Source organism: Oryzias melastigma, linkage group LG4 (genome assembly GCF_002922805.2).
Source record: "Oryzias melastigma strain HK-1 linkage group LG4, ASM292280v2, whole genome shotgun sequence".
NCBI lineage: Eukaryota > Metazoa > Chordata > Actinopteri > Beloniformes > Adrianichthyidae > Oryzias > Oryzias melastigma.
In genome coordinates, this window is record NC_050515.1 from 28345302 (window position 1) to 28371988 (window position 26687).

The 26687-nt window shown below is 39.3% G+C and overlaps 1 protein-coding gene across 1 annotated transcript in view; it reads left to right on the forward strand.

The window, feature by feature from the left end:
* Positions 1 to 26687, forward strand: part of farp2 (FERM, RhoGEF and pleckstrin domain protein 2) — a gene marked incomplete in the record, with an annotated part of 71463 nt that overhangs the window by 35002 nt on the left and 9774 nt on the right. The window contains 13 exon segments of the mRNA XM_024258921.1: positions 8733 to 8837; positions 9568 to 9610; positions 9694 to 9772; positions 9899 to 9996; positions 11508 to 11622; positions 17605 to 17752; positions 17833 to 17928; positions 18008 to 18171; positions 18247 to 18315; positions 20118 to 20175; positions 20326 to 20581; positions 25481 to 25665; positions 25808 to 25897. Of these exon segments, the coding sequence (XP_024114689.1) occupies positions 8733 to 8837; positions 9568 to 9610; positions 9694 to 9772; positions 9899 to 9996; positions 11508 to 11622; positions 17605 to 17752; positions 17833 to 17928; positions 18008 to 18171; positions 18247 to 18315; positions 20118 to 20175; positions 20326 to 20581; positions 25481 to 25665; positions 25808 to 25897 (1506 nt within the window).

Here is a 26687-nt window from a genome sequence, read left to right on the forward strand (position 1 = left end):
TTGGTGATAGCGTCTCAGTTGGTTTTTGCTGTGTTGATGCTGCACAGATTTATGCTAGCATTTTCTATCAGGAAAGAAGGACTGAATGGTTTTGGAATGCCGCTGGCTTTTAGCTTTAGCTTTAAAATGAGCTTGAACTTTCTGAGCGGCCGGCCCAGCAGCCTTGAAAAAACGTCCATGTTGCCTCCAAAGGGATGAACTAACTTTCTGAACAATCATAACTGTTGCTGAGTAAATAAATCCGCTGTCGGCAGCTTCTGAAGGGACCTAGATTCTGAAGGTCGGAAGTCAAAGCTGTAATGAGAAGCATGAATGCTTCAAGTGAATGAGGAATAAGAAGATAGATACATAGTTTTGACAAATAAGCATGTTTTTATTTATCTTTGATTCATTTTTGAGGTTTGAGTAGGAACACCTAGATACTTCAGTTAATTACACAAATTTAATAAATGTGATCCACTAAAGTTTAACTTGTGATCATGCTAACTCTAAAAGTTGATCTGTTTCTTAAAGTGGCCATACCATGAAAAATCGACTTTTTGAGCTTTTAAATGTATTATACTGTTCATTCCTCACTATAAAGAACCCCAAATCAGTATTTTGATCCATTCACACATTTCTGAGTAATCCTCGAAAGACCTGCACTCTCAACAGCAGCCCCTCCCATACCCACAAAAGCGAGCAGCTCCTCACGTGCTGATGTCACAGAGTGAGACCGCCCCTTTCAGGAAGACTCTGACAGCTCCGCCCCCAGTCTAACACCAACACCCAATTTCTCCACAGAGATTGCGGTGATCAGCAAAAAACTTTCATTTTAGATGCAGAATACCGTATATCTTCCAGTTGTGTCCTTTCTTAATACATTCTAGCTCAAACAGATGTTTGTTTCTTTATATATATGGTATATACGATACATCATATATAAATGATATATGGCATGTGCATTCATCTTTGAAAAAAAAAAAAAAAGGGGGGGTGGGAGAAGCGAAGACACGCTGCAGCCACACACAGCGGCAGGTGGAGCCTCATGAATCGAGACGTTTCATTTCCAAGTAGGAAAAAAACTCACGAAAACTGTTAGTGTTCCAAATGTAATATATGATCATATATATGGATATAGTTCACTCTGAAAGGCTTAAGAAAGTCATGGCCCCTTTAATAGAAAAAGAAGATTAAGAATAATGTTTTTGTTGTCCTATATTTCATTAAAATGATGCGAATTAAAGGAAAGTCCAGAAACTTTTTGGTAACTTGACTGCTTTTGAAACTACAATAAGAATATTTTTTCCAATATAAATTTGGCTTGAAATATAGTAGAAATTTCTGTTAGCCTTTAGCTTTGGAGAGTTGCTTTATCTTCCTGCTTAATAAACATGCTCATTTTTGAGTGTATTAGCCTGCAGATGAGTTTGTGTAGATTTTAAAATATCTTCAGTTTCTTTTACTTCTGAAGCCACATCACAGCATAAACTGTCCTTTAGACTCAGTTTTCTTTCTTTGAAAGAGTGAAAGATTTTCAACCCAAAATGAGAAAAATACTAGTATTTAGGGTTCAGTACTTCTGCCTAACTTTCTAAATTTCTTCCTGAAGTTCTCTGTTTTCCTCTGGCAAATTCTGAAACAACAGAAATCTACGATATTAATGAAAAAAAAACTGTCTAAAACCTGGACAAATAATTAAACGTGAGGCTTGTGTTCAAGTTTCAGTGCCAGCAACTAAAATATATTCAGACCAGTAAACCCCCTAACTGAACTTTGTCTTTAACCAAATAAAAGCCCAACTGTCACCTCCCCCTAGCTGCTACTCTGGTGTGCTTTCACCTCCCTTCAGTGCTATCTGTTTCAGTTGGGTTGTGTGTAATGGAGCAGTAGTGATTCCCAAAGAAAAACCTTTCAGAATGGAGCCAGCGTGTCTTCTTACCCCCAGTTCCCAACACTTCTCACTTATTTGGCAAATTCTCCAAGCTGCTCTGCAGCTGAATGACTGAATTCAAGTTTCCTTCACACAGAGGCAACTGGACAAATGGTTCTGCTCATCATCAGTGTGGTGAAGGACCAGAAATCACTTCATTTGTCTGATTTGTGCTTTTAAAGCAACACAGTTATCTGAATATCCCCCCGAAAAGCTAGTTTGGCACGTTCAGGAGTCGTTTTCTGAAATTGTTAGCTTATACTAACTCGTGGGCATGTGATGCGCATTCAGGAACACGCTGGGTCTCGTGCGCGCTTTTAGCATATGGTGTTCACACTGGACTGTTGCTGCCTGATACTAGTTCGGGGATCTCTCCATTGTGGCTCTTTGGCCAAACATAAAATAAGTCATGGAGACTTCTGACCCAGACATGTCGACCGTCAGAGTCAGCAGCTCCCTGCTAATGACTGCCTAACTAACTAAAATAAACAAATCCTAAAAAATAAGACTACCAAGGTCCAACTGACCAGCTCAGTGGCCTTGTGGAAGAGTGTCCGCCCTGAGACTGGAAGGTCGTGGGTTCAAATCCCAGCCGAGTCATACCAAATGGGACCCAGTGCCTCCCTGCTTGACACTCAGCACTAAGGAGTTGGACTGGGGGGTTAAACCACCAAATGGTTCCCGAGCGCGGCTGTGTCTGCAGCTCACCTCTCCTCCAGGGGATGGGTCAAATGCGGAGAACAAATTTCACACACTTAGGCAAATAGTAGGACTTTAACCCCAAACTAAAATGACAAAACCTAGCAGTTTAAGACTGCTAAGGACAAATAGGGGGAAAACAACAACAAGAATAAAATAATAAAAGAAAAAGAAAATGTCATTTTTTTAAAGTAAGGATTACTTATTTAGCATTTATTTCATTTAGATTTGCACATAGATGATAAACTATGTAGGTTTTTACATCCTGCTGACCTGAAGACGTCTTGTTTGATCAACTCTACCTCCAGAATGAACAGATTTTATATGCAAAACAAAACTTTAAAAAAAAAAAAAAAAAAAAGATCTTTAATGAGTTAAGAGCACATATTATCTTATGCTGCACAACACTAGTTATAAAATAATCACATTTTGAGAGATGCTTGGTTCTTTTGTTTTTGTTTGTGCCAAAAAAATAGGCATAATTCATTTTTAATATTATTATAAAACAGAAGGTCATGAATGCAAATCCAAATTTCCTAAAGGCTAAAGTAAGACTATACGGCTCCTTCTAGGTTTTGCTCAGTAGAAAACGAGACCAAATGGCTCTTTTACTGTTAAAGGTTGCTGACCCCTGTATTACTATTAAAGTATATTTTTGAGAAAACATATATAAAGTGCTTCAAACCATTAACATACAATCACACATCTTTAAACTTTTAACATAAGCAGAAATGTAAAAGCATGTATTTTCTGATTACATTTTAATGTCCAAAATCTACAAAAACTGAGAGAAAAGAATCCATAAAATGCACCCCCACCCCCCAACGTCCAAATTAAATCTTAAAAGAAAAATTTGAAATTAAACTTTCATTATTTTTTGGTATTAATTGCAGTATTGAAACTAACTATGGGAACATTTAAATATTTCTAACTAATAATAATCTGTAGTCCATGTGCAAGTGAGGCACTGCCATGCTCGCTTAATGATTTTTGACACTTGTGGCTTGCCATACTGTCTTCCCCTGACAGCACGTCCCTGTTGCAGGAGCAGCGGCTGCTCCTCACTGGGAGATCTGAACCTAGACACGGAGATGTGCACCGATGCTTTTATTCAGCTCTTCAAAATAAATAAACCCGATCCCAGTTTCCATCTCCTCCATGACGAGTTTGAGAAAAGTTTTGACGGAAGCTCAAAAAAACAGACAATAGAGTTAGCACTTCTATAATGAATCAGTTAAAAAATACATTTAGCTGATTTTTGTCAAAGTTTAATGATCACTGATGGGTCAGAAACAGTTTTTCTGTATTTACTTGCAGGTTTTCTGCAACTTATTAAAATTGTTTTTTTTATTTAAAAATGAATTCAGAAGCAAAAAAAATGCTTGCATGGATCAACTGCAGTTATTCCAGTGGGAGAAAATGCCTGCATGATTACAGTGCATAAGTACAAACAACCTCTTCTTCCGGCTGGTCATTGCAGAATTATCTGGCAGCCTGATGTGGCAACAGAGCAGGCAGGCCGCCTGGACCCGGAGGAGGGAAAATTAGCCCCGCCATCCTGCAGAGAGGAAACATGGAAAATGTAAATTCCAGCTTAAGTGGCTGGAAAACGAGGAATTGTGGGAATGACTGCAGCCTGTTGATGGAAAAGAAGGAAAGAGGCCTGAACAATGACAGCTGCAAATCTTTGAGAAGCAGGATATGTGAAGTCAGAGGTTGAATCACAGATTGCAGTGTGAATATAGAGTCCATTAAGTGGACCAAAGAGAAGAAGCAAATGAAAGAGCTGAACTGACGTTAGCATTTCAATGGCTTACAGTGCAAAGTAACTACAAGCTTGGACTTTTAAAGAAGTTTAATGTAACTCAATGCTGTCATTTGTTTCTTTATTTAGGTTGGCACAAAAATGAACAATCATCTGCTCTATTTTCAGTATGTTTCCAATTTAATTACATGTAATGACAAAAATGATGCATAATTATCCAGATATGTGTCATAATTCATCTCAGAAGGAAGAAACCACACCTTCCATATGAATTAAAAGCAGTCCGCTGAAGCCTTAAATGTTCCTGTGATGTCCCAGAGACTAAGAACATGAGCACATGGATGAGGGAAGACTTTACTGTTGACTTTTTTTCTGAGAACAAGCAGTGAGCTGCCTGTTGAGAAATCCCTGGGATCAGCAAATCTTTGTAAATTCAGAGAAAACTTACCTTGAGAGCTTCTTACAGACGAGACATGTTCAGCTAAGAATTATCCACTGACATGCATGTGTTAGAAAGAAGGCCTGGTTGGAAAACGTTGCTTGCAAATATTGGTCATGGGTAAAAATGACTTATCTCCATGTCGGGGTTCATGAGATCATTCAGAGATTCTCCCAGTAAGTTGAGCTTCACATCTACTGCAGGAGCTGCATCTGAATGATGATTGAATTCAGCAGTACTTCTGTGACCCAGTTTGACAACTAAAAATAAGATTAGGTTATTATTATTATTAAAAGTAATGTATTATTATTATCTCAATACAAATTAGAAAAATATCATAAAGTTCAGGAGAACAATCCGATTCTCCTTCATGTTGGTTTGGGACTCCACCCCAATTGATTGATGTAATGCAAAATCATCGCCAAAGTTGAGATATTTGATGCACCATGACGGATGGATGCACGGTGACACCCACTCAAACAAGCTGCTTTCAGACGCTCGGATCACGCTGTAGGACCTCTGATTGCATCAGGACTCTGACTGGACATTGAAACTGGACGTGAATTTTGCTCCCTGTGAATACATCTAAAGAAAAACATGAAGTAGGACTGCAAGGATTAGTCAACTAATCCACTATTAAAATAGTCGACGACTTATTTAATAGACGATTAGTCGTTACTTTATATCATATGGAGTCAGAGTGTAGTAAAGTTGAACAAAGTTGTGAACGTTCAGCACCAAAAAATGCACTTTTTTATATTTGTGTCTGTGAGACCAAAACTTTCTTTTGTGAAAAATAGTTCCTTGTTTCAGATGCCGACTCATTAGAGAGATCAGGAATATACTTTCCATCAAACTCATTTTGACAGGTGACCTTTGACCCGACATACCAGGGGCCACATGGGGCCAAAATCCAAAACACACCTTAAGTCGTGGGCAGATCAGAATAAACATTCATTGAACACTCTAAAACTAAATTTTTAAAACTTTAAAACAGTAACTTTTTAACATAATTATGAACTAGATGTATAACATTACCAGTGATAATACTAGTGTGAATACTGTAAGCTGAATTTAGCTGCTGAAGATGCTAGTGCTGACAGCTGAAGATGCTGAAATTGACAGCTAAAAATGCTGAAGCTGATAGCTGAAAATGATGAAGCCGATAGCCAGCTAAAATATTAACTAAATGCCAAAATATCCTAAAAAACTAAAAAAAAGGCTAAATTCGCCTAAACATTTTGCTGAAATATTAGCCAAACTCCAAAATTACCTAAAAAAACATTGTAAATGCCAAAATACTCTAAGAAAGTTGCAGAAAGACAATTTTTAAAAACTTTAAAAGCATATTTTTTTTACATAATTATGAATGATAAAAAGGCAAGAATATTATTCCAGAATAAATAAACTTAAACCTTAAATAACTTTCAATAATTTACTCTCCATAAAAATATATTGTCAAAATAATACAAATTAGAGTTAAGCTCAAAATAACATCGGGCCATTAATAATAAAATCAAATGATTCGGAGGGCCGAATCCGGCCCTCGAGCCTTGACTTTGACACATGTGCTATATACTCTTTATATATAAAATTGATATTAAGTTGTTATGTTATCTTGAGCAGCTGGGCACCTGTCAAAACGAGTTTGATGGAAAGTACATTCCTTATCTCTCTCTAATTTGATTTAATCTTGTTCTAATCACAGAAACTAATGAAGGACAGAGGTTTCACGTTTCACTAAAAGTTTAATAAACTGTTGTCCTTATTGTCTTTATTTTTTGTTAGTCTAAAGCTCATGAGGGTTAAGATTTGTGCTTTAAATTCACCTTGTGCACGACCCGATTAGTCAAGTAATCGGTAAAAATAATCAGTGATTAGTCGACTAATAAAACAATCGTCTGTGGCAGAACTACGCCATAGTAACGGCCCATAATTGGCTTGTTTGGAAAATAAATGATAAAATTTACAACATAGTTGAACCCGTTCCCTGCTTTAGTAGTTGTGGCTATATTTGTTGCACAGAAGGAGAACTTGTCTTTTTGGTTGAATACCGTGATATTTAGGAGCAAATATCTGGTGTTCGCCTGTCTTACTTCACTGCTTTAGTTTGTCGTTTAGTAGAATCAATTGTCGACTGTTGATGTATAACAGTAGGATAGGTGGAAGTGTTCCATCTACTTCAAACTCAGTGAAAAGTTACAATACATTTTTGTTAAACTGGCAGCCAAACAGAGAAGATGCCTCCAAATTTTTTCTGGATTGATGGAGAAAACTCTCTTATGTTGTCTGGATTTTGTGTTTGGCTCATACTCAGAGTATTTGACCCCACTGCGTTTGGTTCTCCACTTCTGTGAATACGTGGACTCATTCCCTGTCTGATATTTACATTTTTGAATGTTTTTGTCCTTTACATCCTGTAACACAAAACACGTGACTGCGTCTGAGAAATGAAAAGATTCCTTTGAGTCGAAAGGCCTGACCCTCATGGAGCGGCCGTGTTTTACTTTAGCCGACACAAAGCAGTTCTTTTTATAAGGCTTTCAAAAATACTATTTGACATTACAACCAGATGTTTGGGCTATAATTTTCTCCAACAGTCTCAGGCTGAGATTCCAAACCTCAAGTGCAGAGTGCTCTCGGTACATGGTGATTAGTTCTTCATTTAGAGAAAACAAACCCCAGAGCAATGAGAAGGTAAACTTCTGCACATTTCCTGCCTGGGAATTTAGGACCAGAAAACTTAAAAACGCAGTGGGGAGCGTTTTTGCAGTTTCTCCGCCAGTGAGAGTCTATAGATGGCATACAGCGCCATAAAACATGGATCACTTGCAGACGCTGCACCGCACTATTTATCTTGTGTTACATTTAAACTTCACTTTGCTCTCCCCTTAATCTGAGCAGATTTGCTGCTGATGAGGATCTGAGGATCGCCTGCATTTATCATCATTTCTGTCTGAACCGAAAATACTTTATAGACTCCTTAGATGTTGGACTTAAAAGGATGTCTGTGTTGATAAAGATGGAATAGAAAATCACCTTTTTCAGGGGTGTCAAACTCAATCAGACAAGGGGCTAAATTCCAAAACGTACCTTAGGTCGCGGGCCGAACAGGTTAAACATTTATTGAACAATCAAAAACAAATTTTTAAAACTTAAAAAGTGTAACTTTTTGACATCATTATGAACTAGATATATAGCATGACCTGCATTAATACGCAGAAGCTGAAAACACTAAAGCTGTCAGCCAGCTAAAATATTGGCCAAATGCCAAACTTAGGTTAGCCAAAACAGCTAGCATGTAGCTGAAAAAAATAGCTAAATTTCAAAATATCCTCCAAAAAAAAAAAAAAGCATAAATTGGCCAATACAGCTACCATATTAATATTAGCTTTACTCCAAAATTACCTAAAAAACTTAAAAATAAAAGCCTAAATTAGCCAAAACTGCTAGCATGTAGCTGAAATATTAGCTAAACTCCAAAACAGCCTAAAAAACTAAAACAAAAAAGCCTTAATTACTACAAACAGCTAGCAAGTAGCTGAAATATTAGCCTACCTCCAAAATTACCTAAAAAAACATTGTAAATGCATAAATAGTCCAAAAAGCTTGCAAAATGAAAATTTTTAAAATTTTAAAAACCATAACTTTTTAACATAATTAGGAATATTAAAAAGGTAGGAATATTATTCCAGAATAAATCAACTTAAACCTTAAATAACTTTCAATATTTTACTCTACATAAAAATATATTTTGTAAAAATTATACAAGTTAGAAATAAGTGCGAGATAACATCGGGTCATTAATAACATTAAAATAAAATGATCTGGAATTATAATTACCCGGAGGGCCGGATCCGGCCCCCGTGCCTTGACTTTGACACATGTAATATATTTTTTCTTCTTTCCCTTTTCAGCCAAAAGCTCTTGGACAGACTCTCCTTTCGAAGGTTTTCATCAGAGGTAACCTCATGGAGAGCGATTACTTTGGCCTGGAGTTTCAGAACATGCAGATGATGTGGGTACGTACACCAAACTTCAGCTTTTAGCTCCAAACTTACATCATGATGACTTCAGTAAAGACAGAACCTTCATTTTCAAAACATTTATGTTTCTCTGCAGCAGAGAAAATGGTGAAAAAGTATTGTTTTCACTGGAAATGAGGGCCGTACAATCTGGATTATTTTTAACATGTCTGGCATCAGTGCCTGCACTCCGCTGTCAGACTTTCCAATGTTTTGTTCCTCCATAAACATAAGTGGAATGCAATACCACTTTGGAGCTTCTATAAACCAACACGAGAGCTATGAAAGCCACCATATATCTCCATCAGTGACAGCTGCTTTTAAACCGATTCTCCTGACCTTTTCTCTCCAATATTTGACTGCATGTGCCCGTTTGTCTTCTCAGAATGGTTTAACATTTATTGGATTAGGCTTCTATCATTTGATTTACTCGTCACATGAACAATTATCTTTACTTTCAATAGTTTCCATGGCACACACGTAATTAAATGTGGCTTTTAACGGAGAAGAATTACTCTTTCATGGTGGAAATATCACCTGATTGCAGTTTCTTATCACGTCAATCTGAATGTTGCACATTCCTGCAACAATTAGGCCCAGATGTACAGAAATAGGGCAAGGAGGCGAGGCTTTGGAGGAGTCTGTGTGTGCAGGACTTCTTTTTCTAACCCTTTTCATGTTCTTTCAAAGCTTGTAAAAATGTGAAAATAAAAATGTCTCCCTTCAGGTTTGGCTGGAACCCACCAAGCCCATTGCAAAACAAGTCCGAAGTAAGTTGGCTAAAATGTGAGTTCAGATTCCACCTGTACAAAGGCCGAATGCGCTCTGATGACGTGTTCTCATGCTGTTCTAGAACCGGCAAACACGCTGTTCAGACTGTCCGTGAAGTTCTTCCCCCCTGACCCCGGCCAGCTCCAGGAAGAGTACACCAGGTCAGCTCCTGTCATTTCTCATCACAGATTGATTTTTCTGTCTTCACAAACAAACACTTTATCTTTTTTTTCTCTCGAAATGTTGCAGGAAGTCTTGAACACTGAATTATTCTCCTTCTTCTGCAGGTACCTATTCTCTCTGCAGATGAAAAGAGATCTGATGGAGGGCCGGCTGATCTGCTCTGAAAATACAGGAGCGCTGCTCGCTTCCCATCTGGTTCAGTGTAGGTTTTTGTTGTGCTTCTTTAAATTCAATAGTTCCAAGTCACTTTGATCAGATGATACACTTTGAACTACATAATTGTGTACAGTGTTGCCTCTTTTATCATAGGAGTTACGATGTGAAATAACTAGCTTATTTGCTAATTTGACATATACTGAGGTTTTTTTATGCTAATTTAGAGTTTAGCTTCTATTTTAGCAACATGCTAACGTTTTAGGCTAATTTAGTTCACTGAGAAATTTTAGGCTATTTTTGAGTTTAGCTAATATTTAAGCAACACGCTAGCTTTTTGCTAATTTGGCATCTACTGGGGTTTTTATGCTCATTTGGAGTTTAGCTCATATTTTAGCAAATGCTATCGTTTTTTGACCATTTTTTATCTACTGGGTTTTTCTAAGGCTAATTTAGGGTTTAGCTTATATTTTACAACATGCTAAAGTTTTTGACTAATTTAGCTTACTGAGGAATTTTAGGCTATTATGGAGTTTATTTAAGCAACGAGCTAGCTTTTTGTGCTAATTTGGCATCTTCTAAAGGGTTTTTTTTATGCTAATTTGGAGCTCATATTTAAGCAACAAACTAAATATTTTTGCAAAATTGGCATGTATTAGGGATTTTTAAGGAATTTTACCACAAAATTTTCAGAAATTTATGTCAACTTCAGCGCTCTTTTATAGTTCTTTAACAACATTTTTCAATCTTTTTGCAAATTTAACATTTTGCAAATAGCTTTTGCCTTTTCAGCAAATACATTCAGCAGTTAACCCCTCCTCTCTCTTTGGGGTCCAGATGACTCCAATCATATATTGATATGTGATTCCTTCCATGACAAATGTTCACAGGATTCTATGTCTGCCATGGACATTAGTGAAACTCATAAGGTACCAAAAAGTTCAGCGCACTGTCTTGTGGGGTCCAGATGACCCCACTTTTAATGTAAACAAGTCAAGGAGAGCGGAAGGGTTAAAGTAAACTGTGTCACCATTTTCAGCAAAAAGCTTTGGCATCTTCAATGATTACTTTCAGCAAAAAGCATTCACACTAGCAGTATTGCAGTCAATGCAACTTTTGTAGTTTTAGATGTTTTAGGCTGTAAAACTCCTCACTAAACGCTATACACAATTTTCTCACACAGACATGAACATTTTCACACTTCTCTCTCTTGTTCAAACTCTCAAATGTCAAACCTTCATAGATAAATAAGTCCAGTTTATAGAATGAAAAAGATCTGCTGACCACACTCTGCATTGGAGACATGGCACAGAGGGGATTGTTTGACAATAGTCTGCAGCCAATCAGGATGCAGAACACACTGCACTTAAAAAATGCATCCAAAATTGCACTGAAAAAATCTGCAAACCCCAAAAAGTGAACCGTGATATAGCGAAGGAACACTGTGCCACATAGTTTTATAGAAAATGCAGAGATGGGCAGTGTGTATGTGAGTGCAGCCTTCTTGTAAACGTTTCCCCCGGTGCTGCTCGGCTGATGCTTCTCTTATCTAAATGACAGCGGAGATTGGCGACTATGATGATGTCGCAGACAGGGACTTCCTGAAGGCAAACAACCTGCTGCCGTACCAAGACAAGGTGCAAGAGATAATCATGGAGCTCCACCGCAGGCATTTGTAAGTGACCTCTCTGTATTGTGTTGTTATTGTGTTATCCATCTGAGCTTTATTATGTCATTATTACTGCCATTATTTCTGATTTCATTCTACTTGGACATCTTTAACCACAGTATATAATCTATTGTATAAGCCTGGAGTAATTATCCAAAATCTCACTGCGCACGTTTGATCAATTTGAATTTTCAATGTGCATTTTTTTCATGTCATGATCAATTTTCACTTCCACTTGGAAACAAACCTCACTTTGCAGTCCAGGAAAGTTTATGCACACATGCTGCAATCAACAAGATTCCTTCTGATTTAGGGGTCCCCAAATTCTTTCTTGTGAGGGCCACATAACTGTTTTCTCCTTTGAGGTGGGGTCAGTTTGTTGGCTAAAAAGCAAGTGTGACAATCAAAAGGTGTGTCTAAACGTAAACCATTGTGTTTTTCCAGATTGCTACACATAACCAAATTTTAATAATCCCTTTCTGTAATCTTCACAGAAAAATGCTAAAACCTTTAAAAAATAAAATCTACAAATACTATATATAAAAATATTAGGGCTGTCAGATTTGTCGCGTTAAAAACGCATTAATCTGACATGCGCTTGACGCCGACAATTTTTTTGACGCATTAATCGCGGACTTTCTCATACGTGCCTTTCCATAACGCGCGTGGGCGTCCCCCCTTTAACTCACCGGCTGCTCTCACTAGATCACAGGCGGGTCTCCAAACACCGAGCTGCGAGCTAAAACCGGCCGGCGCTAGGACCTGGAGAGCTCCTGCACCCTAACCCGGCTCTGGTTCGCGTCCAGTACCGGCTCGCGTACCGGTTCGCGTCCAGTACCGGCTCGCGTACCGGCTCGTGTCCGGCGCCGCTTCCCGAGAGCTGCAGACCCCCGACGTTCCGAACAGCAAGCTCACCGGGGGACGTTTTAAATGTTCTGGAGGTTTAAGCGTGATCCAGCCCCAGCATAGCGGTCTGTCTGCCGGCATATTCATCACATGAGCTCCGCTGGACACGTCGCTGCATCGAGCTGCAGCCAGAGAACGCGGCGGCAGTAACAGACTGTCAAACTATCCACAGAGTATCCCGCTTTTCTCAGTCTTTAAGGTTTTAAAAAACAAAAGTTCATTGGAAATGATGAATCTCTATTTCATTTATTACTGTAGTTCAGCAGAGGAGGAAAAGATTTGGTCCTGACAAAAAATGAACATGAAAGTGAAAATGTTTTTTATTTTATTTTACTGAACGTTGATTGAAGTTTGGAACGCCAAGGGGGAGGGGTCACTCAGTCCAGTTTTCACACACCGTCAATGATCCACTCTCAACCAGGTGATTTCCTTTGTGCTCACATACGACCTCCAAGCACAGTTGATTTAACTGTGATCAGTTCGGTGCTCAGGCAGGTAAAGTCAACTGTTTGTTATATTCCCACTGACAGCAGACTGGAATTTTTACGAGTGTGGAAATTTTACAGGTGGCTATTTGGACTGGAGGGTCACAGACACTGGAACTCAGCGAGCTCCTGAGAGCAGCCGTCCTTTCACAGGACAGCTGCCGTGGATGTGGAGACTGGACCACATGAATCCACTTTTTGGGATCCCTGAGAATATACTTTTTACAAAAACAATAATAAAAAAATAATAATAAAAATGATCTTTATCACCGCTGCCCCTGTGGTGATAAAGATCATTTTTACCCATCTTGACTTCTTAGAGAAATTCCCTACAGGTTTATGCTAAAACCTGAACATGTCAACTCATGGTAAACTTGGACTTTTTTGACCCGTTCATCCCCTTATAGACAGGGTGGTAGTTCTGTGTTGTCTCCTCCTTTTTTTTTTTTGAGTTTTTTAGGCTAATTTATCATTTAGCTAACCTTTTAGCTGGTTATCAGCTTCAGCGTTTTCAGCTATTTGCTTCAGCGTTTTCAGCTATTTGCTTTAACGTTTTCAGCTATTAATTTCAGCATCTTCAGCTATCAGCACTAACATCTTCAGTGGACAAATTCAGTTTATAGCATTCACACTAGCATCACCACAGCTAATGCTATATATCTAGTTCATAATTGTGTTAAAAAGTTACAGTTTTAAAAATGTAGTTTTAGAGTGTTGAATAAATGTTTATCTTGTCTGACCGGTGACCTAAGGTAGATTTTGGCCCCCTGTTCAATTGAGTTTGACACCCCTGTTCTACAGCGAAACAGAAACACAAATCTAAAATTGAACATCCTCCAAACCACATCAATAGGGGTTTGTTGCCTGGAAAACTAGTATTTTTCAAATTAGTTCAAGTTTGGATACAATGTATCTTTATATTTTCAGGTCAAACTGTATTTAATATGCACATTTTACAAGCTGAGCTTTGTGCTTTTTAAAGAAGAACGATGCTTTTGTTGTCTAAAAGTCTGCCACTGTTTGTACTGGCTTGATGAGCTTTACTTTTATTTCGGTAAGGTGCTGGTCCATTTATAAATGCTTCAGCCGGAGAGGATAGAGATGCTAAATATTGATCAAGGTCTAACCTTTGTGACAGAACAGTGCAGAGATGCTTACCTGAAGCTCCCTTTTGTCATATTTCACTAAAACTGCAACAAGATTTCTCTGACCAAAATACTTGTTAAACTTTATTTTGAAATTCACTACACTGAGTTGGCTAAATTACTTTTAAAATGAAAGGAAAAACAGCTAAAGGTCCCCCAAAGTGGTCAAAAGTTTGGATTGAAGTTTAGCAAAAACATATAGTGGTGTGAACTAAACATAAACTCCACTTTAGATTTGTATATGTTGATGATAAATGGTGCCAAAAAAAAGATATGTTAGAATGTATGTACCGGTAGCTAAGTAATCAGCATCTTTACAATTTTCTGTTTTTCCAAACAACAGCAGTTTCTGCATCTTTTGAAATATTAAAAATCACTATTAAAACATATTTTAAACCACCAGGCGTGTTGGTAGATCTTGAGCTGATTGGGCAGCCCTGTTCAAGAATCTGGATTAATGCCAGTTTGTGAATTATGGCACCAGCTAATTTTAAAGCAGCGTCTGAAGTGTTTTTACTCTGGTGTGTGGATATAAGTCCAGCCATCATTCTTTAAAAATAAATGTTTCCTCTTTTGGGGGCTCACAGAACCCCTCATTAAACCTGCCCCCCGTCAGCCTGCTTGTTATGGACAACTGCTGATACCTAATGGATGTTTTTTTACCCAGTGTACGAGGCCGCTCCACAGACTTTTGTTAATCTCTTTGTGCCGTTGCTTGTGGAAGCACAAGCAGGGAGCTGTCTGTCCTAATCCCTCCCTCTGACCAGTCTATTAGCCATAAGGCCAGTGGGGCAGGGGAGGGCTCTAAGCAGATTTCAGCGCTTAACGGATGAACACATTTAGAATGGAGTGATGATTGGATGGATATGCCCTCCTAACACACCGTTTGGTTGTAATCACTGGGTTTTAGAAAATGTCTTCCAAATCCCACTAAGTGAGAAAACGGCTGATGTTCCATGATAGCCAGCTGAACACACCTGATCCGGGAAAACTGGTGAACACGGAAAAATGAAAAGAGTGTAAAAGACCCTTTTCACATGACGTCGCACATCGCCGGTCATGTGCAGAGTCGGTTCCGGTTTATATGGTTTAGAACGGCAAAGCTGACAATTGAACGCTGTTTAAAGCAATTTTACATAAATGATAGAAGTAACTTAACCAATTGTAACTGAAATGTGTACAATATTTATTTGATAAATGTCCTACCTGGTTGTATTCGTCTGTCCCTCTTAGAGGTTCCCAAATCAAAGTTCAAATGTCAGTAATCCTGTCTGCAGTCAGAAGCAATGCTCCACAGCTGCTTCCCCAAATTCCTATGGATGACATTAAACTGGTTATTTCTCTCTGACAACCAGGTTAAAGTTAGACAAAGGTTACAAGCACTTCACTGAATGCTACTTGTTTAATTATGAAGGTAATTATGATTTTATTCTTTTAATCTGTGCTAATGCTAATGCTAGCATTAGCATAAGCTTTGAGACGTGGTGCTGCAGAAGATCTTTTCTCACCAGTTACAAGTTGTCTAAATTTCCGTTCTCACATAATCATTTTAAACAGAGAAAAGTCAGATAATTCCAGCGTGTCTGACATTAAAGTCAAACGTATTCCTGTTGTGATGTTTTCTACTGCGGTCAGTGAGCTGCTGTTAGCTCAGCCGTGGTTCTAACATCACTCCTCTTTGATTTTGATCATAAATGTGTCTGATCTCCAGGAAAATAAAGGTAAAAATGATCAAATTAATTGAAACTGTTGACAAAATATGAAAGTGACTATTTCCACGTAATGTTATAAAATATGTTCACCCAGAGATTATTTTTTTCTTACTTGGCTGCTCTTATTTTGAAAGCTGAAACTACATGGCTCGATAGCTGCTTTGAACATTTTCACTGAACCAAAGAATTCCTGTTTTTACAATTATTTCCTAAAATATCCCGTAGAACAAGTAAATTTATCCTTGGAAGTGAATAAAATCCGTGCAGACATGCAGCGATGTGTGTCTTTGCTGCAAGTATTAAATGTGACCAACATGAATTTCTATCGGCTTTTGTGTCGAATGCAATATGTGCAAATAACATCAGAAAAAATAGAACCTGTTATGATAATATCTGCTCAAATGAAAGTCTATATTTTCATTAGAACCTCAAATATTGAAGGATTATTCAAATTTGTATTTAGATTTGTGAACGATCTAAGACAGGAAATGAAAATACAGTTCAGCAGGACATTCATAAAATAAATATTGTACATTTTTCTGTTGAAATTGGTAAGATTATAAATGATTATTTATGTAAAATTATGTTAAAAAGCCCTCAGCTGTCAGCTTTGCCGTTCTAAATGCGAATATCGGAAGTAACTTTTCACTTTTCTGGCCAAACCCAACAGCGAAAAAAGCTGTTGTAGCCACAGTGTAGTGATGAATGTTGGGATGAACGGGAGCTGACTCACTTCTAGAACAAACCACCCAGTGGTTAACCTGGTGACCTGACCTGGCTCCAGTTTCATGCTCACTGCTCCCTTGTTTATTGCGGTGGGAGAATTACAGTAGAATTACAGATGTTTTAAGGATGTAAAACTCCTCACCACACACTTTATCCATTTTTCTCAGACACATGAACATTTTCACACTTTCAAAGTTCAAACCTTCATTGATAAATCACTCTAGTTTTACAGAATGAAAACAAAGATCTGATCGGGAGCTAAGATTTATGTAACTGCGTCGTCTCTTTGCAGGAGTCATGACATGGAAGAGGTTGATTCAAAAGGTTAACAGCCAATCAGGATGTAGAACACAATGCACTGTTAAAAAAAAAAGCATACAAAGTGGTGAAAAAAATCTACGAGACTGCAGAAGGTGAACCACTATATAGCGAGGAAACCGGCCTCAAGGAATAAGTTTGTCTTCATAACTTTTTTGAAAAGCTTTAAAACATATATTTGAGAAAACATTTATAAGGTATTTCAAAGCATAAATGTACACTCACACATCCTTGAACCTTGAACATAAACAAAAATGTCAAAACATGTAGTTTCTGATGACATTTACATGTCTGGAGACCAAATCTGCTAAAACTGAGAGAAAAGAATGATGAATATGCAATTTTCCCTTGACCCCCATCCCCCAATGTCCAAATCAAATCTTAAATGAAAAAGTTCAAATTGTAAACTTTCATTATTTTTTGGTGTTGATTGTAGCATTGAAACTAACTGTAGGAACATTTCAATATTTCAAATAATTATTATTATCTGTAGTACATGTGCAGGTTGAGGTCCTGCCACGCCCACTTTTCCTGGTGATTTTTGTCCCTTTTGTCTTGCCATTCTGCCTTCCCCTGACTTCCTGTAGCAGGAGCAGCGGCTGCAGGACAGATCTCATTTTTAGGCCATCTCGTCCAGCCCCAGTGAGAACTATTTCATCCTGACTGGCCCGTTTGTTCCTTTATTTTTGACTGTAGGGGGCAGACTCCCGCAGAGTCGGACTTTCAGATCCTGGAGATTGCTCGTAAACTGGAAATGTACGGCGTTCGCTTTCACCCAGCCTCTGACCGCGAGGGCACCAAGATCAATCTGGCTGTGGCTCACATGGGTCTTCAGGTGTTCCAGGTGCGTTGATAGAAGCTGCTCTCTATCAGCTTCAACATTCCTGCTTTACAGATTCATTTGGACATGTTTTCTCCTCCCAGGGACACACAAAAATAAATACCTTCAACTGGTCCAAGATTCGCAAACTGAGCTTCAAGCGGAAACGCTTTCTGATCAAACTCCACCCAGAGGTCCATGTAAGTACTCATGAAGAGACGACCACCAAAGAGGTTTGGCTCATCTCAACTCCATCTGGTTCTGTCTTCTTCATTTCAGGGCCCACATCAAGATATTCTTGAATTCTTGATGTCCAGTCGAGATCAGTGTAAGGTCTTTTGGAAGATCTGTGTGGAATACCACTCCTTCTTCCGCTTGTTTGATCAGCCGCAGCCCAAGTCCAAAGCCATCCTCTTCACCAGAGGCTCTTCGTTCCGATACAGGTATGATCAAAGGCTCTGCTGGACGTCTTTAGCCGAGTTTTGTCATTTTGTTGATGCTGATTGTTCCGTTGCCAGTGGGAGGACCCAGAAGCAGCTTGTGGAATACGTCAGGGAAAGCGGACAGAAGAGAACCCCCTACCAGAGGTGATCATCGGGAGAAATGTTCTCTGGTTTTCAGAAGGGATGTCCCTATCTGATCATTCGGTTGATGACTCGATCGATATCGGATGTTGTCCCTCGATCAGGATTGGATATGTAATTTATTCTTATTATAATCAGTGCTTTATATTTTAATATTATTATTCCGGATAAATACTCCACTAGAAGTCTGCATGTCATGAACAGATCACCAAATGTCATGCCGTAAAACGCAGCAGAAAACGGCAGCAGCTCAAACAGGAGGCTAACAAAAACAATCCAGTCAAGCTAGCTAGATGATCACAGATTCAGACTTCTGGGATCAATAACTCTTTTAAAAACACTAAAAACTGACAGCAAGTATCTCTATTGGTTTGTCTTAACACAAACAGCAACCTCTAAATGCGTTTCAACACAAAATGTGGGTTTTTGTTTGTGTTTAATGTTAAGCTATTCGTGCTACAGAGCAACTGCTAAGTGTGCTAAGCTAAGTGTTAGCTCTGTGATTTAACTCCTTAGGACCCGAGCTGTCCTTTGATATGCCTGTTCTATTTGTCTGACTGAGAAATAAAAGTTGAGAAAATTAACTAATGTGGTAGTAAAACTGGAAATGTGATGTCTTAAACCAGGGGTGTCAAACTCAATCACACTGGGGGCCAAAATCCAAAACACACCTTAGGTTTATTGAACACTCTAAAACTACATTTTTACAACTTTAAAAACATAACTTTTTAACATAGTTTTGAACTAGATATATAGCATTACCTGTGATAATGTTAGTGTGAATGCTGTAAGCTGAATTTGACTGCTGAAGATGCTGAAACTGATAGCTGAAGATGCGGAAATTGATAGCCAGCTAAAATATTAGCTAAATGCCAAATTAACCTAAAAGAAAAAAAAAAACTTGGGTTTGCCAAAACAGCTAGCATGTAGCTGAAATATTAGCTGAACTCCAAAATACTCAAAAATCTAGCAGAATGCCAGTTTCAAACTTTAAAACTTTAAAACTGTAACTTTTTAACCTAATTATGAATAATAAAAAGACAGGAATATTATTTCAGAATAAACCAACTTAAACCTCAAATAACTTTCAATATTTTACTCTCAATAAAAACATATTTTGTCAAAATTATACAAGTTAGAAATAAGAACAAGGTAATATCAGGTCATTAATAACAATAAAATAAAATGATCTGGTGGGCCGGATCCGGCCCCCGGGCCTTGCTTTGACACGTCTTAAGAGCTTAAAAAAAGAATCGCATAATCTTAAGGAAAAAAAAAACTAAAAATGCTTCTAATGATATCAGCTAGTCATGAACACTCATCAAATTTATTCTAAAACAAATTTATCATTCATTTTTAAGAATGTTAAATGAGGACAGGAATCACATTTGGTTAAAAGTGTTAAATAGCTCTAAAGATGTTAAAGCTGAAGTCACTAAACTTTCTCACATGACTAATTATCACTTATATAACAAGAAAATGTTTTTCCTAGTTTATATTTGTTTTATTTTTACTTGTTTAGTAAAGCTACTTCAAAGAAGTTTTCTATTTAAGTTTTTAATGATAAAATAATGTTAATGAAATATAAATAAGGGACAACACAAATCTGTTTATTCAATTTGTTCATGTTTTAAATGTGTTACAAAAGTATCAGATCGGGACTTGGTATCAGCAGATACTCGAGATCAAATGACCCGGAATCGGATCAGACCCAAAAAACCTGATCGGGACATCCCCTACTTATCAGTTTTCTCAAGACTTGCGTTCAACTCCAGATTATTCTGACAGGGTTTTTTGTTTTACAGGAGGAACAGTAAAATAGGAATGTCATCTCGCTCCTTTACAACCGATGTGCCAAAACAGGTAAGAACCTCAGCGGCGGCGGCAGTGAAGGTCTGTTTTCCAAACATTCCACGGAGGTTCATTAATGCTGTTTTCCTTTTGTTCTCTCTATCTGGTGTCTCCTTTGATTACTTTGTCTTGTTGTCTGGTTTCTGTCACCTTCTCCCCCAGCACTTGTCATTCAATGACAGCCTCAGGGCCGCAGGCTCCCCCCTCTCCACCGCTTCGCCCTTCCACCCGGCCCACACGTCCAGCGTCCCGCCTCGAGCTGAACTACAACAAAAGCCCCAGCCTTTGTCGCCTCCGAGCCAAACTGCAGCAGCGCCTCCTCCGCGGCTTCACTCCCCTCTGCGAGCTCCTAGAGCCCCCAGCCCTCCAAAGGAAGACCCAGTCAAGGCTGCTTCCCCTCCACACTACTCTTTTCAAGGTGCCCCCAGCATTCAGGCAGCAGGACACTGCAGCCCCTTGTTTGTGTGTGTAGAGAGTGGCAGTTCCCAGTCCCAGCCCTCCAAAAATGGCAATGAGGATAATGAGCTTGGTGGTAGATGGGGGGTGGGGGGTGGAGGGCGAAACAAGGGGGTTCTTACGTCCGAGGCCTTCCAGGCCGAGATTCTGCGGCTCAAACAGAACCCGACCTTCTCCGCGTCCGACTCGTCGCTGCAGGTAACAGAGGAGTTTATTGACGACGACCCCACCCAGATTTCCTTTTACGGTGGGGGGGCGGAGGCCTACACGTACAGGCTCGACAACAAAGGGGATCAGTTTGATTTTATGGAGGGAACTAACCTCGGGGAAAATGGGATGTTCAGTGTGGGGATAGAGGACCTGAATGGGAACTCCAGCGCCGTGGGTCTGTCTGAGACCAGCTCCCTGCTCAATAACCGCTCCGACTGCAGCTCCCTGGACAACCTGGGGCTAAGCTCCGCCGGGGAGTCCATGTCCATGGGCTTAGGAGGCGGGGACTCCTCGTCTCTGCGCCTGCCCGGGTCCGAGCTGCAGTCAGAGGCCAGCTCCATGGTCAACTTCCCAGCATACTCTGTGCGCTCCGAGAGCAGCTCAGCGATGCAGTTCAGTGACCTGGTGGAGCAGCTGGAGCAGCTCAGTTTCCCGCCCACGGCCACCGAGGGCTCTGGGAACAGCAGCTCGGACTCCGACTCCGACTGGGGCTCCGACAGCGTCCTGCCCCCCGAGCAGAACCTGTTTTACAGCAACCCCCTGACAGGAGGGGCTGGAATAGAGGGCTTTCTTCTTCAGTGCCACAACCTGCAGGCCCTGGCACTGACGGACCCCCCTGGGTCCTCGCATGTGAAAATGTAACCCCTCCCCTCACCTGTTGGCAGGGTTACCCCTCTCAGCTGTAGTGGTTGTTTCAGGAAGCAGGACTCTTTGGTGTCGGCTCGTTTGTTCAGAACCGCACATCCTGCAGGGGGCGCTTCTGATCAACATCTGTGGTCTTTATATTCCTGACCTTCTTGAATGCTCCACCTGTTGGGTGTTGTCATCTGTAGCAGTTTGCTGTCCTGGTGTGACTGGAGCGGCCTGTTTCTGAAGCTTTACACACTTATTTTTACACACCGCTCCTAAACTTGGAGGCTTCCGCCTTCGCCTTTGGATCAGACTAGAATTTGAGTCCAGAATATTTTAAAAACTAGATTTGCGCCAATTTCTGAGGGAGAGATCTTATCTTGCCACATAATAACATATTCTTTTATCGTTTTTACTAACTACCATTATTGATTTTTTCAAATCATTGTACAAATAGATAGTAGCTCTTGTGTATTTTTGTTTTCAATGAATAATTTTAATCTCAGGGTACAAATGAAACCATTGAATCCCAAAAGCAGTTGTTCCTAAAGGCCTTGGATGCCTTTATTTCTGTGCCTTACTGCCACCTGCTGGCAGAAGCTTGTGGATCAGTTTTAATGTCTTAAAATGCCATAAAAATGCAGTGATTTTGCTTCCTGTTAAACATAATCACTGCAGACTAAAAGGCCATTACGTATATAAAACCCTCAAAGGAAATTGTTGGTGAGTTGCTCCAAAGCTTCACATTTTAACTGAATGAAATCATGAAATGTTGCCATTGAAAAACATAAGATCAAAGTAGAAACTTCCAGAAAATCTTTATTGTTTTCTTGTGATTGTAATCATTCACTGCAGCAGCTTTTTGGGGCGTTTAGCATGAAACAGAGGTTATTGGAAGGAAGTTCATTTGCACACTAGCTTTAAATCTCGTTTTCTGTTTATTAAGGTACAGTTGAAGTTTAGGAGCAGACACTGCTAGATGAACTCGTTTTACGTCGTTCCAGAAAGGCTCATTTACAGAATGTAATATATTGTTAAGTTTACTGGGGTTTTTTGGACCTGCAGATTGAATGCATTTAAAATGCAAAATGAGATTTCCCTCCATGTTGGCTCCTCCGCCTGCAGCACCCGTGCCTCATAGCACTTGACCTACGTTCACACCGCCTTTGACAACCCACGTTCAAGCAACCACTTCCAATTAAAAGGATGTAAACTCGCATAAATGGGCATTTATGTTCAAAACTTTTGCATTTACAACGCAAGTTTCTACGACCGTTTTCGGACTGAACAAAAAGAGCAGCTATATCTGGGGTCTGCAACCTTCAGCACTTAAAGAGCCATTTGGGTTTATTTTTTGCTGACCAGAACCGAGCAGGAGCCAAAGTCTTAGCTCACTCTTTAGAGCATTAAGACTCTGATTTGAATTTATGTTATTGTTCTCATTATGATGCATAAAAATTCACGTTTTTAAGCACAAAAAACGTCGATTAAATAAATGACTTTTTTCAAAATATTAAATAGTTTATAACTTTTGACTTGCTTTCAAAATAAAAGACTTCCTGTGTCACATAGAATCATCTCAATGCAGCAAATATAGTGTAATATAATGTCATCAGTAGTAAAAAACTGTTTATTTTTCAGATTGTACCAGAAATTCATACATCTAACAAACCAAAGTTAAATCAGGGCTAATTCAGTGACCCCTACTGGATTTTTTGAACCATAAGAGGGCACCTAAAATAGTTCAACCTTTTTAAAATTAGAAAATCTGGCTAATAACCCTTGAAAATTAAATTTGGGTGTGCTTACTGACCTCAGATTGATTTTTTTTTCCTGTGGTACCCTGCAATCACAACTCTATCAAAATGTTGTAGCTCAACTTTGTTAAACTCCAAACCGCTTTATGGATTATTGGACCATTATGGGTAGTATCATCATCAGTTGATGTTCTTTAACTATTTGTGAATGGACAGAATAAAGTTTGAGTTTACTTTTTCACCTTATTACTCTTACTTTAGTTACCTTTTAAAATGAAAAACTTTATTTTTATTTAGTCAGAGAGCCTCAATAGAGGGGTAAAAGAGCTGCAGGTTTCAGACCTCTGAGCTATATCATTAAAAGTTAAACCAGATTGAACTTTGACCTATCAGGGATTTGTGAGAAACATATGGGTGACATCCCCTTTAATTCATGGAAATGCCAACCGTTCAAAAATTGATCATAAAGGAGGTCCAGCTGGAATTCTGTGACACCAAGTCTTTCTTATATCGGAATAGAGCTGTGAAAGAAAAAGTCTGGAGCAAGATTCACCAGAATTACATCGCTTCAACATTTATCACCACTGAAGATGGTGAACAAGTGCTAATGTCGGGAGGCAAACTCCTAAAGTGCTAAACGCCAGTTCTTGAATGTGCACAACATGCCTGGTGTGAATGTAGCGTTTCTGTCAGTCTTTCTGCCGTTGGGGTTTAGATCCCTCTGTCTTCTCAGGTTGTGTCTGAAATCCCTCCCTGACCCCTAACTACTAAAATATTACACAGTGCCCTAGAGTTTAAAGGCAAGTCAAACACGATACTCAGTACTTTTCTTTTGTTTTTCTGAATGCCAGATATGACGTCACAGATTTCACAAAGTCAAAACCGAATCATTACAAACTTTTCACCATGTTTATTCATGACTTCATTATGTTCTGATTATGAAAATGTGGATGGTTTATAAAAAAAAACATTTAAACATGTTTTTTTTGTTGAAATTGTTCGACCGCAATTCGCTACTCTAGTGAGCATCGATGCACTCTAGGTTTTTGCAAAGACTTCTGGGAAATTTCTAGTGCACTCGATTATGGAAATAGTAGATTCGGACATCACTAGAAAATGGCAAATGCACTATAAAGTGAGTGGGGGGGGATTCGGACACAGCTTTAGAGATCTCCTCCACATTTGTGTGGATATCCTCAGCAGTGTGAGAACCTTTTTTCTTCTCATTGCCATTTTGACGGATGGCAGAACACACCTGAAGGGATCTGCAACCTCTCTACAATCACAAGTCTGAAAGGTTAGCTTCCGATATGCAAACCTGTTGGAGCTGACTGATCGGATCAGCACTGTGGCCTTTGATATTTCCCTTTCCTCTCCTCCATGTGGGTCTTCACCCTCAGGATTTTTGACAGGATTGCACTTAGACACCAATCTATCATCACTTAATCCTGAAAATGTATCTTTCCTAACCATAAACCATCTGTACTTAATGTTTGTATGTTTTACTCTCAAGAATAAAGTGATCACTTGTGGGTACCATGAATGTCAGACTTAAAATTCTTTTTGACGTGAGCAGAGGAGCAGTGATGCTGTTCTTCCTGAAGTGTGAACAAACCCCTGGGGAGTGAGGTGGTCCTGGTAACCCGGAGAACGTGTCTGTTTGAGGGTAAAGAAGAAGTCTGAACTGTTGTCTTCTTCGTGAAGCGAGCAGATTCCTGATGTCTAAAGCAGCAGACTTACTTGCTTTCTGCTGGGGGGGGGGCTGTGCCTGGAATTCCTCCATCTAATTCCAGCCGAGTGTTTGCTCTCTGTTTGGACAGGCCTAGTGCCAAGTCATTCCCCAGCAAACCCCCGTGCTCCTGATGTCCGCCCGCTCCCCGTGGAGCACTTCAGACAAACTCTAAGCAGCTTTCTGCCCTCCAGACAAGACACATTCCTGATCACTTTTTTGCTTGAGGAATTGTTTCCGGGTCGAGTTGGGAGTTGTTGATTTCCTTTTCTTTTTTTTTCTCCTCAGCCTTCCCCCTTTATTTTTTTCTCTTTAGAAGAATTGACAGAGCAGCTGTGGGGATCTTTGACTCAGTACAAGAGTATATTTGTATTTTTTAAATGTAGAGAAATGCAAACGGTCATAACAAAAGTGGCAAAACCGGTTTTCTTAAAGAAGTAATCACATTTTTAGAGCTCTCCTAAACTCGTTATTTTGCTTGAATATTTGAAGCGTTTATGAGTAGAAAGTAAATCCACTTTCCCATCTCTCGTAGATACAGTAGTGGAAAGTCCTCAGCTCTCCCCCTTCACCTCCAAGGAGCCTCTCTGCATGTCGCCCTCCTTCCAGATGTCGACCCTCAGCCTGCCCAGCCAGGCGCCGTCGCCCCTGCAAAGCCCCTTACTGAGCGAGGTGGGCAGCAATGCCAGGCTAGAGGAGGAGGAGGAGGGCAGGAGGAAGGTACACTGCTCGCATGCCATCCTTGCAACCCCCTGCCTCACTGTCATTAATCACAGAGCACACAAGCCTCATGTTTGTAGTCTGGCCACAGCCGTGAAGTTTTCTCTTTATTCTTTTAAGTTGTGTTCTTCTTTGTCCGTAGCGATATCCCACCGACAAGGCCTACTTCATTGCCAAAGAGATTCTGACCACGGAGAGAACCTACCTGAAGGACCTGGAGGTCATCACTGTGGTGAGTCGGACTCTGTTGCATCTTCTGAAAAATAGTCAAACATCCCATGATTATGAGATTAGAGCATGTGTCAAAGTCAAGGCCCGGGGGCCGAATCTGGCCCTCCGGGTAATTCTATCCGGCCCTCCAGATCATTTTATTTTATTATTATTAATGACCCGATGTTATCTTGCGCTCATTTCCAACTGGGATCATTTTGACAAAATATATTTTGATGGAGAGTAAAATGATTAAAGTTCTTTGAGATTATATTCCTGTATTTTTATTATTCATAATTATGTTAAAAAGTTACGGTTTTAAGGTTTTAACAATTGGCATTCTGCTAGCTTTTTGGACTATTTTGGAATTAACTATGACGTTTTAGGCTATTTTGGAGTTAAGCAAACATTTCAGCTGCATGCTAGCTGTTTTTTTTCCCTAATTTAAGCTTTTTTAAAAACGTTTTTGGGGCTGTTGTGAAGTAATATTTACATGCTAGCTGTTTTGGTTAATCTTGGCTTTTTCAGTTTTAGGATATTTTAAGTTTAGCTATTTTTTGTCTATATCCTAGCGGTTTGGGTAATCTTTTTTTTAGGCTAATTTGGGATTTAGCAAAAATATTTTGGCTGGCTATCAGCTTTAGCGTTTTCAGCTGTTAGCTTCAGTGATTTCAGCTTTAGTGTTTTTAAATATGAATTTCAACATCTTCAGCGGACAAATTCATTACAGCATTCACACTAGCATTATCACAGGTAATGATATATATATATATATATATATATAGTTCATATTTATGTTATAAAGTTACTGT